We start from the raw sequence: 14,020 nt of genomic DNA, 5'->3' as shown, positions 1-14,020 counted from the left end.
CATTTGGGGCTAACTCTTTTTTATGAAATCGAATGTGTAACTAAGAATAAATGCTTAAAAGCTTTGTTGTTTTAATTATAAATTTATATTTGAATAATTACAACATTTGGAAAATGCTGAAATTATACTTTGAATCTGGATTGTACAAAGCATGGAATATCAAGAAGTAGAAGTCACACTAACTGGCAGTCTCATTTCTAAGTAGATTTTACTTAAGAAGCAAGTGATTTTTTTTAAAAAAAGATTTCTGTTCCAACTAAATATGTCTAAAGTTGTACTGCTCGTATATTTTCTTGTAAATCCTGTCAGTCTATTGGTACTAAAATATTTTAGATGTTGCATTACTTTAATTTTCATATGTATTGTATATTGCCTTCCTTAAAATATGCTTAAGGAGTTTGTGTAATTTTATAGTTTTAGTTTTCCTATAAATATGCTCTGCTTTTCACAACACTTACTTTTGTGTTAGTATTACTTGCAACAACATAACATATTTTATGAGTGCTCTGAGTTTCTTTTTGCTTAAATCTTAGGTTGCAATAAAAATTATAGACAAAACACGGTTAGATTCGAGCAATCTGGAAAAAATCTATAGAGAGGTTCAAATAATGAAGCTCTTGAATCACCCCCACATAATCAAACTGTATCAGGTAAGAAATGATTTCAGACTATTGCCTGCCTGTTAGATATATTTGGGGCTTTATGCACCTAATGATCTTAATAATACTTGATTCCATTAGATGAATGTATCATTTCAGATCAAAACATGTTAAATAGTTTAAATGAGTATATTTCCAAAATGCTGATATTGAAATTTAATTCTTTTTGTTTTTAAGTATATTTGATATTTCTAAAAGTATTTTATTTATAGTATATGGAAAATTTAAATAGAAAACTTCAAAACCTGATTCTGCATAGTATGTAAATATTAATCATAAAGTTGTCAAGAAACATTTTGCTTTTTAGGGAATAAGCAACCAGCTTAAGAAATACAAAAATGACAACCAAAAAGGCATTTATGTAGAGAATTAATTTTTTAAAAAAGCCTTTGCCACTGCAGTATTTGTGAATGTCTGCTATATATGGTCAAGCTACATGGCAATATAATATGCTTGAGTTTATTTTGATTTTACTTCCATAGAAAAATAAATATTTCAGGAGTTTTAAAATAATTAAATACATTGTATTAATTGGCTATTTGAATAAACAAGCGGAATGGTGGGGGAGCTTTGTTAGCTCTCCCAACTTACCTGATTTGTTTCACGGCTGTTGATATTGTGCTTGATGCTTCTCTTTGATGGAATTTGAGCAATAGGAATTGGGTGAAATGCCACTTTGGGGGTGGAGGATGGTGTTGATTTGATTTTAACAGCACTGTCTAATTTTAATCCAGTTGGCCTCTTTCCCAGAACTTTTTAAATGCCTTATTCCTTCCTATCTGTCTTCCCTCCCCAATAAAATACACTTATGTTTTTATTATGTGTAGGATGCAAGTGCTTTTTCATGCCTTTGATATTTAAACTTCCGTTAGACAATGTTAGAATTTATAGCTCTTGAAATTTTACACACACACACACACACACACACACACACACACACTCATTCATTCATTTCCCTAATATTTTTTATGGATGTGGGATACACGTCAACACCTCTATACTAAAAAAGTTCAATTATCCTTAAAGGGATTTCCTTTGGATAATTTGCATTTATGATTTATGGCAGGATAATAAGAAGTGTCACTGATAAATAATGTTTAGAAACTACTGTATATATTAAGCATTTTTAAAAACAGACCCAAATAGAATGATACCTTTGAAAACATGCTGATATTGGAAGAGCCATTCATATTTTGATGGCAATGGGTGTTGGAGTTAGGCATGTTTAACCCTATACTGGAACAGCCTTCTCCAATGTGTTCCTGTACAGATGTTTTGGAACTGCAACTTCCACAATTGACAGGTCATATGTTCTATCACATTTGGAGAACCTCAGGTTGGCAAAGGCCGTACCAAATAATGAAACATATATAGTGTCAAGTATAAACAACTGAATAGCTGTTTATACAAGCTATTATATTTATATTATAAATATTTATAAATATTATATAAATATTTATATTTCAAATTTATTTGTCATCTGTTTTTTCCAAGTCAGATGATGAATTGTATTAAGTGGACTTAAATATATGTCTTATCATTATATGTGTTTTAATAAATTTAATGAGGAATTAGATGTCAATCAGATGCCTGCATGCAGAGATGTGCAGGTGTTGGGTTCAGACAGGGAAAATTGGGTTTTCCTGTAGATTGTTGCTGTAAGTTATCTCTGTAGATTAAATATAGGTGAACAAGGAAATGCATGTTTTGTGCTATTATAAATGTGCTTTATCATCAAAGGCATAAGTTTACATCTTTGATATGTTGTTTTTCTGTCTCATATTCATCAGGTTATGGAAACAAAAGATATGCTTTACATTGTAACCGAATTTGCAAAGAATGGCGAAATGTTTGGTAAGTTCTCATGGCATATTAGCTGTGAACACCTACTTGCTTGTTATCCATAATTGAAATAATGGGGCCTCCACCATTCTGAATTAGAGTGACAGACAGAGAATTACAGAAAGAAAGGCAAGCCAGCAAAAATCCTGCCCCTTTTCTCCCCTTATGGAAACTTCTGCTATATCATAGACACTTCATCAACTGAAGCGTCATAATTAGTTACAAATCTCTGGCCATCCTGGGTCAGTTTACGCTTCACACTAAACAAAAAGCAAATAGAGTGTATGTTGATTTACTACTTTGTGTGAATCAACCCTGTCTGCTATAGACTGAGCTGTCCAGTAGTAATATATAACTTAAGTAGCTGAAGTGCAGCTAAGTAAGGGGGTTTATTTGTAGATGCTATTAAAGAGGTTATTGAAGCTGATATTAACGTGAAGACATTTCTGCCCTTTTAATCATGTTTGACAGATCACTTAACTACACGTGGGCACCTGAATGAACATGAAGCTCGGAAGAAATTCTGGCAGATACTTTCAGCTGTAGAGTATTGTCACAGCCATCATATAGTGCACAGGGACCTCAAAACGGAGAATCTTCTGTTAGATGCTAACATGAATATCAAGCTTGCAGGTGAGAACGCTGTGACTGCAAGACATATCGTGTTTTCCAAATCTTTTCTCATTAGAAGTTTATTACTTGCTTCTCAAATAGACACAGGTTTGAAATCTACATTTGAAAATCAATAAAATGGATGTGATGCTTAGATAATTGCCAGAATATATACAAATAATTTTACTTATTCATATATTATTAATAGATACTGATGTTTTATTCATCTTCCTTTCTAGACTTTGGATTTGGAAACTTCTACAAATCTGGTGAACCTCTGTCCACCTGGTGTGGAAGCCCACCTTATGCAGCTCCAGAAGTTTTTGAAGGAAAAGAATATGAAGGCCCATATCTTGATATATGGGTAAGCTGTAAATTCCATATTAGCCACCTGGTAAGATACCAAAAGGATGATACAGTATATTTCACTGACTATGTATGTTATTCTGTTATTGACAGAGCCTTGGTGTGGTGCTGTATGTCCTTGTCTGTGGTTCTCTCCCATTTGATGGACCCAATTTACCATCTTTAAGACAAAGGGTGCTAGAAGGACGGTTCCGTATTCCCTATTTCATGTCCCAAGGTGGGATTTCTATTTTTTTTAACTTTAATGCTTTCTTGTTTTATATTTTAATGTTTTTAAACATTGAACCTACAATTATTTATGTGGCATGTTAACATTTTGAATGAAATATTTTCCTTGCTCTATATTAATTAGGAAAATATAGTGGTTTTTTTCTACATTCAAAAGCATTTAAAATGTAAAAGCTATATAATAAGATTTTTCTTTAGGAGAAAAAAGGACTTAATTAGTAGACAATATATTTTTAGAATTTATTTTAATCTTTCAATCACTAATTATTTTGTCAGTAGCTGAATTATTATCCATTGACTCTAGTACTTAAATAAGCTTCTTGTGAAATTTGTACAGCAGAAGAATCCCTCCAAGTTACACTTGTAAAATTATAAAAATAACTGAAGTTCCCTAAGATTTTGTGAAGGAAGTGGGAAATAGCTATGAAGATAGATTTGTCTTCATTACTGAACAATTTTGGTGGACCTGCTTTTTTGTGAATAGAGAGACTTGAACACTAAGCTAACTTTTAAATTACTCTGTTTGCCCTTGATTTTATATTCAAATGTTGCTGTTCTTGTCTTCTGAATAAATCACCAGATTGTGAAATGCTTATTCGACGGATGCTGGTTGTGGATCCTACAAAACGAATTACAATTGCTCAGATAAAGCAGCACAAGTGGATGCAGGCCGACCTGTCTCTTCAGCAGCAGCACTCTTTGTCCTTCTCCATGCAGAACTATAACTCCAACCTCGGCGATTATAATGAGCAGGTCCTTGGGATCATGCAGACTCTTGGCATTGACAGACAAAGAACGATTGAGGTGATTTTTTTGACATCTTACTCTGAAAAGCCATTGTCTCTCTTGGACCATATAAGGTGTGTCCTTTAGGAAAGTGGCACTTTTTTTGCCTATCGAGTATCAGTGTATTGCTAAAAATGCATTCCTGTGTAGCTCACGTAATTTTACACTTGTCTGGAGATTCTAGACAGGAATGCTTTTCAAAGGCTCAAGCTGGCATGACATTTTAAAATTTGAGATCAGAGAAGGCTTAGTTCTGAGAATCTCAATTTTTTTCCATTCCTGAAGAAGCTCACCCAATCCCTAAGTTTGCCTTTAGGACAATGGCTAAACCTTGCCCTTTGAAACCTTGCTCTTCTAGCCAATAATTATATATATATATATATATATATATATATATATATATATATATATATATATATATATATATATATATATATATTGCAATAAACTTGGGGGTTGGGGTTGGGAAGGAGAGTGTATATGTGTGTGGCTGTCTTTCTATTAGACAGAAGTTTCTGGGATTAGTGAATGGATGGCTATTCCTTTTTAAGTGTATCTGTGCACTGTAATTAGTTTCTGTCTCCATTTCCTGTAGTCTTTACAAAACAGCAGCTACAATCATTTTGCTGCAATTTACTACCTTCTTTTGGAGCGCCTCAGGGAGTATCGTAGCAATCAATTGTCCCATCGCTCAGTAAGCAGTCGCCAGCAAAGACCAAGAAGTTCAGACTTCAGCAACCTTGAGGTAAGGTCATATACAATCTTTCTTAGGTCAGCTAAGTTAAGTCAAATGAATTTCCCCATGTAGGGTTTTTTTTCTTCTTTTTTGCTCCTGCTCATCTTAGAGCTGAACTAGAGCTTAAGAGTGACAGAAAGAAGCATTTCTCTCATCACTTTTTGTGGAGCCAGAGACATATTTCAGCAGTTCTGGCATAAAGCATATTTCATTGTAGGTTAAAATAAAAGTTTGAATTCTGATAAACAAACTAGAATAAATTATGTGTTAAACCATTTGCTGTAGGAAATCTTGTGCATTCAGCACCAGCAAGCAGAGCTGACAGTTAGCTGGCATTGGACTTAATGTTTTATTCTCTAGTTTATTTCTCTGAAATTCAAAAACTAAACTCAGGATGTGTATTTATTAAAGGACAAATTAATTACCGGTAGTTCTGGCAAATTTATCTAGATTGTGCAGAATGTCAAAGCACAATGTAGTTGATCATTGCTTTGTTTTGAATCTCTTTAGTTGCCCCAGGATAAAATTGCCACTGAGAACTTGAGATCATCTCTGCTATATCACCAGCCCCCGAACTTGATTCAAGCCCCTTGGCAGGCAGATGTGGATTGCGACCTGAACAACCCATTACAGGTTGGTGCTCCTGGCATTCTGACATAATAGTTGATTGGAGGCCATCAGGAGAAACAGGAATCCTAGAATCAAGGAGGCCTAAGAATATCAATCTGTAGGACATCACGTGTGTTTTCCTAGAAAAATACTATAGAGCAGACATGTCAAACACAAGGCCCCGGGGGCCAGATCCGGCCCGCGAAGTGGTTTCATGCGGCCCACGAAGCCATCCTGGAAACAGGGAGGGAACGGCCCCCACTGCCTTGGCCCTGGCCCAGAGACCCTCCTCCTGCCAGAGACCCTCAGATCAGTCCCACTCCTGCCCAGGCCCCCATAGGCACCCTTGATGCGAACCATGTAGAGCTGGCTACGCCCACCCAGTAGGCCATATGCACTTTAGCCACGCCCACCCAGGCCACACCCACCCGGCCTCCTGAGGGCAACCACAATGCTGATGCGGCCCTCAATGAAATTGAGTTTGACACCCCTACTATAGAGGCACAAACAACAATGCCCAGAGTTGCTTCTTGTGAAATGGGTGGCCATATAAACCTGATAGATAGATTAAATAAATAGATAAAGGCACTGTATTATTCCTTTTTTTTTACTTTTCAGCCATTGTTTTTTCCTATGGATCCGAACTTCAACAACCTTTTTAGGAATCGTTCCATCTCTCCAAACAGCCTCCTGGAAACTACAATCAGTGAGGAAGTAAGGCAGGACAAGGAACTGGAGGAAGAAATCAGAGCTTTCAATCCAATTTGTTTCCCCATCAGCACAAGTCGAAGACACACATTGGCTGGAGTAACAACTCATTTTTATCAGCATTCTCCACCATGTAAGTGCTATGAAGACAGGCTGCTTAATTAATCTTTAAAAGAATACTTTCTCTTTGTATTGAAATTTTGATTAGTATTGGTATGCGCCTCCATCATCAACTGTCATATGTCTTTCTTCATAGTATATTTTTAAATAAGCTTTTAAATAAGCCCAGCTTTGAAAAATCAGCTGTCATAGCCTTTCCTTTCAATTCACCTGTGTTTGTCAGATAATTGCCTGATTTGTACCATGTTTTGAAATAACTTCTCTAAGGAAATTGAAGTAGTGGGTGGGCTAAAAATGTGGACTTCCTTTCTTTCCTTCTTATGCAAATTCAGGTATCTCTTTATCTGTGTCAGCTGAGAATATCCACATTTTTTTCTCTTTTTTGATTCCAATTAAAATGTTAGCAATTAGCCTGTAGAACATCCCAGGCTACCGAAACAAGTACAAAAAATATCATCATCAATGTCACCTATTCAGAAATAATTAACAATAACATCCTAATTTGCTTTTCCCCACCCTTTCCTCGATGATATAGCTTCTGAATATTGTGCCTTTATAGGTTTCTTTTTCCAATGAGGCTTAATTACTTATGCATGGGTTCTCATTAGAGGGTAAAATGAAATAGATGTTTATTCTCCCATATCCCTGGTTCTTCAGAAATTCCGCTCTTTCTCTTCATTTGATATCTTGAGCTCTCTTGCTCTTTCTCTTTCTGTGTATGTGTGTGTGTGTGTGTGTGTGTGTGTGTGTGTGTGTGTGTAAAAGTTGCAACAAAGGCATTTATCTGTAAGCCTACTTCTTCCTTTTTCCCATCTGTCTCCACTACCGGAGCAGGATATTTTGGTAACTAATATTGTGCTCTAGGTAGCATTCATTCATAGTTTGTTATTCATAAAAATAATAAACCGGGAGAGAACCCCACACCCACTAGCACTGACGATATTACATAGTCAGGTAATGAAAGGTGTGCAAGCAAACAACCAAGCTCAGAGAGCTTCAAAGAATCCACCATTCATAACTTTTTAAAAAAATATTTTGAAAAGGGAATATCTGTTAAAGAAGCAACATTTCCTAATTGCTACCATGATTTAAATATCAGATTAGTTCCTGCAATCCTTCAAAACATCAAAATTATTCCTAGCAAACATGTTAGTGCAAGGATCTCTCATTGCTTTTAATACATGGTTTAGCAATAAAATTGTCCCACAATCTTACTCTGTAGTTAAAGTTGCATTGAATTGAATTTCATATTGTTTGACTTTCATATTGTTTGACCTCAGGCTTTTGTTTGACCTCAGGCTTTTGTTTGCCTAAGGCTTTTGTTAAGAGTAGATCTTTTGTAAGTAGAAAAGGTTCATCTTGTATCCAATGCTCTTGTTATTTTCTATATCAACTTCACAAATGTTCCCTTCTGCCTATTTTTTTATAGGCATAGTCATTTCCTCTTCTGCAAGCCCCACAGAAGGAACCAGTTCGGACAGCTGTCTCCCTTCGTCAGCAAATGATGGCTCTGAAATGCTGAGCAACTGTTTGGAAAATCAAATGAACCTTGGTCACACGACTGCAGCTAGAGTTACATCATCATTCCTGACTTCCCATTCAGATACCCCAGTATTGCAAACTCAGGGCTGCAGAGGTGGTACTTCTCTGTTGCCTGTCACTTTCCAAGAAGGAAGGAGAGCTTCGGATACCTCATTAACTCAAGGTAATCTTTCCTTGCTTGTACACACATAATCCAGGCCCACCAAGTATTCTCTAGGTCTGCAATGGGAGTTTTAGACAGTTGCCTCTGTTACAAGTGTACTACGCACCGTGTCATGTTCCTATTTGAAACTGTGGTCATGCTGGTATTTAGAAAGAGACCTGCAAGTTATTTATACCCACACAAAAAGAACATGATACAGAGGAATGTGTGCGTGGGAGTGTATGTGATGAATGAAAATCTGCCGGCTGTCATTCAGGGTAGCCTAAGTGGGAAAAAAGGGACATAACCTTGAAGATAGCTGTTGGTTTAAGACGGGCGCTGTTTACCAGATCATGTTTTTCTCTGCTGCTCTGTAGGGTTGAAGGCATTTAGGCAGCAGCTCCGGAAGAATACTAGAGCCAAAGGTTTTCTCGGACTGAATAAAATCAAAGGCCTTGCTCGCCAGGTGTGCCAGTCCTCCTCTGCTCGGATCGCACGGAATGGCCTGGGCCCTTTCCAGCATTCTCAGCAAAACACCTGCATATACAGCAATGGGGGAAATGGCAGCAGCGGCGGTGGCGGCAGCAGTGGCGGAAGTGGCAGAGAGAGCAGAAACTTGCTTGAAGAGGTGCTCCAGCAGCAAAGGTGAGCACGCAGCCTCTGCCCTGAGAAACGCTCCTTAGACGGCAGCCTTTGCAACAAGAGTACTGTATATTGACCTTGGGCTCTCTTTGAAATCAAACGCCTTGTTTATTTTTTTCACTTTATAAAGATTGTGCTGAGGTTTATTGACCTCTGCATCATTTTGTGAAATAAAGTGTTCAGGTTTAAACATAATTTAATGATATCAAGTCATTGGGTGAGAAGTGTTTCTGCTATTAGTAGCGGATTTATTTGGGGGGAAACTTTTAAGATTTAATTTGCACATAGAGAAAGATATTTTTTTTTGCGCTCTTCATTGTTTTCCCGTGATATTAAAGTAAGATTCTTCTGAACCCAGTGCCCTTGGGAACGTACGCTGATCAGATCAGCAATGCCAGGCCAATCATTTGTAAATTTGGAGTTTTTTGTATTACCTATATGTCTGTGAGCTTAATATGCATAGACCCATCCATACATTTTGTATGGATAAGACGTATTTTTGCTGCTGTGAGCTTCAAGAGCCTCGAGAATGGACTGGATCCCACTCCCTTACTTCGCATTTGGTTGGAGTGTTTTTGTGGGGCTATGATAATTTCAGGAACGTTGTTGCACTCTTAACACAAAATGACTTAGAACAGGGGTGTCAAACTCAATTTCATTGACGGCCGCATCAGCATTGCGGTTGCCCTCAGGGGGCCGGGTGGGTGTGGCCTGGGTGGGCATGGCCTACTGGGTGGGCGTGGCTAGAGTGTGTATGGCGTACTGGGTGGGCGTGGCCAGCTCTACATCGTTCGCATCAAGGGTGCCTATGGGGGCCTGGGCAGGAGTGGGACAGATCTGAGGGTCTCTGGCAGAAGGAGGGTCTCTGGGCCAGGGCCAAGGCAGTGGGGGCCGTTCCCTCACTGTTTCCAGGATGGCTTCGCGGGCCACATGAAACCACTTCGCGGGCCGGATCTGGCCCCCGGGCCTTGTGTTTGACACGTCTGAGTTAGAAGAATGGCAATAGTGAGTGAGAACAACACGAGAAACTTAACACAAGTGGGTAACCTCTTTGCTTTCTCTTTCTTCTGTTCAGAATGCTCCAGCTGCAGCATCACCAACCAAACTGTCATCGGCCTTCTCAGTCCCACAACATCCTCTTGCCCGACTCTTCAAGCAGTAATACATCTAAATCCCTATTCCTCTCTGAACTGCAAAGTGAGAACTCATTAGAGCTCGCTTTTCATAACACTCAATTTCTTCAGCCTCACCTTTTTGGAGTTGCTGTCTCTCCGGTAACTTCAGCTGCTCACCTTCTCGATACCCATCTACATATTAGTAGCAATTTATCTCCAGTTGCATCCGTGTTTTCTCAACCAAGTAGTTTTACTGTGCAACCTCTGAGCTACGACACAGTTACTTTACAGCATCACGGGGACTGTGAAATGGAGGATCTTACTTCAAACCAGATGGGGAAATTTGTCTTAGTCAAATGAGATTTTTTTCCCCTGTTCTCCTGATCATCACCTTCAGGAGAGAGTGGTTGGGACCTTATTAAAACCTGCAAACAAGAATTTTTATTTTGCTAAGGGGGATATCAGAAGCAATAACATGTTTGAAATATGTGCTGAGGCTATTCATATGAAGAAGCTCATATCTTTATAGAACTGAAAAAGCAATACTTAGGTCTTTTGGCTTCAATATTCTTGCACTGAACAAATATAGTGAGAAAACCGATGAGTCAGGTGAGGTGGCAAGGGGAAAAGAGTGGTTTTCTGGTACTGTATTAAAGTCAAGTCTGCTGTTCTGTAAAAGTAGATGGTGGTTCCTTGCTCTGTGGTAGCAGGGAAAGCCTTTTCAAAGAAGTGATTAGTGTTACGGTATTCCAATTCACTTCACTTGTTTATGGATTTGCGAAGATGATTACCTCTTACAAAGCTATCACAGAAACAATAGCATTATGCTTCGTAGAAAAATAATGCTCAGAGCATCTCCACTTTTTATGTTTATGCGAATGAAACCAACACTTTTCAGTTTTACTTCCCAACTTAGGTGATTATAACTTGATAAAACTGTGAACATTTTGCTGAGTAACTCTCCTGTAGTAGCTAAGAAAAGTTTGTAATTATGAGAAGCGGTTGACATTATAAGCAATGCCGAGGATTTTGTTCTGAGACTAGAAACTCTTTTTCTGTCTTTGTTTCTCTTTAGCAAGAGAAACTTAAGGATATATTACATACTGTATTGGCATGGAACTGCTCATACAGTGCTTTAGGAAATATTAGGGTGAAATAGCGAGAGTTGTTGGGGTGGGAAATATATAAACAAAAGTTTTGTTTTGTTTTCCTTCTCAAGTCATGGCCTCACTTTGATGGTGTGCGCTGGGCATAACGTTTTATAGTGCTGTACACATTTATTGCTGCTACAAATGGAAGTTTTTATGCATTTTGCTTTCAGGGTCCAAACTGAACTGACTTGTTGGGGGAAAGGTGCAATATTTTAAAAATAAAACAGTTATTTTGGCAGTTGAAAGTATAAGAAAGCACAACAGTGATTTTTGAACAAATTATTTACAATGGGAAGAACAGCACAACTTTGGAGTTTTGTTCTTTTTTGTCTGAACAGATTGGTTTTTTAAAGAAACTAGATTTTTAATGTGCAGTTTAATATGATCTGTTGCATGCATCCATACAGGAATTGGAAATCATTACACACTACGAGATAATCTTTTGAATAAGCTCTTTTTTTGGGGGGGGGGTTCATGATATTTGGTTTCTCTTACCATTTGGTAGCTTCTGTCTGCATTGATGGAAGCCAGGCATACTTTGGCACAGAAAGGGAGGAGGGTGGCCATCCTCCGTCAGTGGGTGGAGGAGGGAGGGAGGACGAAGAAGTAGTCAGGGTCTAAGAGCAGGTGAGCAGGTAGTGAGCCATCTGGGCTCCAGGTTACCATTTGGATGCCAAAACTAGCTTCATTCTGTCTAATTCTTTAAGGACCCATCTCTCTAAAAATAAATCGGGTGCCTTCAAGTTGCTACTGCTTTGCGCAGCCTGCAGTGTTATATATGTGAAAAAAGATTTTTTTAAAAAAAATAAATAAATAAACCAAAGATTGTCTGGCAGATGGGAAGAGGGTACGACGGGTAAGATGATACAGTATATGGTTTTGTGACTCTTTGAGTTTCATTCATTCATTCATTCATGTACAGTGTCTGCATGTCTGGGACCTTGGGTTGCTGCTGCTGCTGCCGACTCTTTGTTTTGTAAGATCTTCAAGGTGAAGCTAAATTACTCTGTGTAATCTTCTCTGACTGGTGCCTTTCAGCAAAAAAAAAAAGTAAGATAAAATAGTTTATGTGGACTGCAAAGTGGCAGGGTAGATGGTTTTGGAGGGTGACTTCAACAAGGGAAACAAGGTCATGCCAAAGCAGCAGGATTGCCTTCGTGTTCCTAAAACAATTCCATGTGTTATTCCAAGAAGGCTAAGCTTCTTTCTTTTGGATCTTTCTCTCTTATCTGCCATGGATCAACAGGCCATAAAAACAATCTGTTTGTTCTAAGCAGTGACAAGCACTTTACTTCTAGAATCTCCTCTCCAAATGATAAAAGAATATGCTTTCAATTATTCGGAGAAAGAAAAAGGTCATTTTCAACATTTCAGGGTTTGTGCATTGCTTCTTCTCCTTGTCATATTCTTGACAGTACTGTTCGGCAGACTGCAATGCAATAGATTATTTAAAGACACTATGTGATTGATTCAATTAAGATGTATAGTTTTTATTTTTTATCATGACTGAAAATCATTTTGTTATGTTAAAATGAGAGGTGTGCGCCAACTAATTAGTTCTGTTTTATTTAATATTTAAATAAAAAGTTGTTTTAAAATAATTTGTGATCAATGCTGCGTTTATTTTGAAAAATAATATGAAGTGTGAATGTATTTTGGGGACTCAAATCTGGGCTTCGTATCAGAAATCTCAGTTTGGGAACCCCACCCTAGTGGATTAGGAAGAACAGGGCAATCCAGTGGCCTATCCTTAATCCAACAAGACAAAATGCCGGTGGATTTAATGGCTATTTGAAACTGGGGACATTCCCTCTTTAGTTCTATATTGGGTTACGTTCTGCATCAGAACGGTCTACAATTTGGGTTCTTTTAAACTCTCGGATCTTGCTTGAAGAGGATGTAGCACTGTGAATGCTTTTGTACAAATCCATGCTAAACATGTTTCTTTCTGGATGAAGAGGCCCTGCTTGCAATAATTCATACCTTGGTCAGTTTCTGCTTTAATTATTGCAATGAAGTCTGTATGTGGATACCCTTGAAGGCCATTCAGAAACTACAATTCTTTCAAAATACAATAGTGTGGGTAGTTATGTGTATACTCATGTAACATTCTACTTCAGGAACTGCAATGGCTCCTTATAGATTTCTGGGTACAGTTCAAAAGCCATCCATAGCACAGAACCTAGTTATTTTTAGGACTATGCATCAGGTTGTTTCTACCAGTCTTACAAGTTTTGACAGATTTGGCATCTTTGGGATGATCTTTGAGAATATGAACCAAGCTCAGCCTTGGTTACATCCTATTGTGTTTTGGATTTTTTTTTTTTGGTTGATTATTTCTGTTCTGTATTATAATTCTATGTTTGCTACCCTTTATATGTTGGGCAGTCATAGAAAGCCAGTGAATACATTCTATAACAGATCATGCCTCAGAAACATTATCGATTGTAAGAAAGATTTGTCTCACTTTTTTCCAGAAGGCATTTATAAATACTATACCTTTAATAAAGAAGTCATTTTATAAGCAAGACAATTAAGAGTTTGATAGACATTCTGTGAATTTATTCAATGTTTGAGGTAACTAAGATATACAAACAATACATTTTCTGGTATTGATTACATTTTACATGGAAAAAATAAAAAATCTAAGAAAATATGGGGTAAAGTAAGAAGCTTTTGAGCATCTATGAAAGATGACCAGTGCAGAATTATAAAAATCTTTTCTGACTGATAAAGAAGAACTACTTATGCACATGAAATAA

General features: G+C 37.6%; 1 protein-coding gene and 1 long non-coding RNA gene across 3 annotated transcripts in view; one reads left to right on the top strand and one right to left on the bottom strand.

Moving 5' to 3' along the window:
• SIK1 (salt inducible kinase 1) overlaps positions 1-12,840 on the top strand; it is a 14,309-nt gene extending 1,469 nt beyond the window's left edge. The window contains exons 3-14 of one of the 2 annotated variants that reach the window (XM_083362455.1): positions 534-650; positions 2,450-2,513; positions 2,973-3,134; positions 3,353-3,477; positions 3,573-3,696; positions 4,288-4,511; positions 5,089-5,238; positions 5,740-5,862; positions 6,457-6,679; positions 8,096-8,371; positions 8,728-8,995; positions 10,068-12,840. In XM_083362455.1, coding sequence (XP_083218581.1) covers positions 534-650; positions 2,450-2,513; positions 2,973-3,134; positions 3,353-3,477; positions 3,573-3,696; positions 4,288-4,511; positions 5,089-5,238; positions 5,740-5,862; positions 6,457-6,679; positions 8,096-8,371; positions 8,728-8,995; positions 10,068-10,467 — 2,256 coding nt within the window. In that variant the 3' untranslated portion in view covers positions 10,468-12,840. The remainder of the gene's footprint in view (positions 1-533; positions 651-2,449; positions 2,514-2,972; positions 3,135-3,352; positions 3,478-3,572; positions 3,697-4,287; positions 4,512-5,088; positions 5,239-5,739; positions 5,863-6,456; positions 6,680-8,095; positions 8,372-8,727; positions 8,996-10,067) is intronic. The other variant, XM_083362456.1, reaches the window with a different exon arrangement.
• LOC310640274 overlaps positions 1-14,020 on the bottom strand; it is a 367,510-nt gene that overhangs the window by 261,310 nt on the left and 92,180 nt on the right. The window lies entirely within an intron of this gene.

This window comes from Vipera ursinii (genome assembly GCF_947247035.1).
Source record: "Vipera ursinii genome assembly, chromosome: 4".
Taxonomy (NCBI): domain Eukaryota; kingdom Metazoa; phylum Chordata; class Lepidosauria; order Squamata; family Viperidae; genus Vipera; species Vipera ursinii.
The sequence above is the reverse complement of the archived record's forward strand: the minus strand, read 5'-3'. Positions and strand labels throughout refer to the sequence as shown.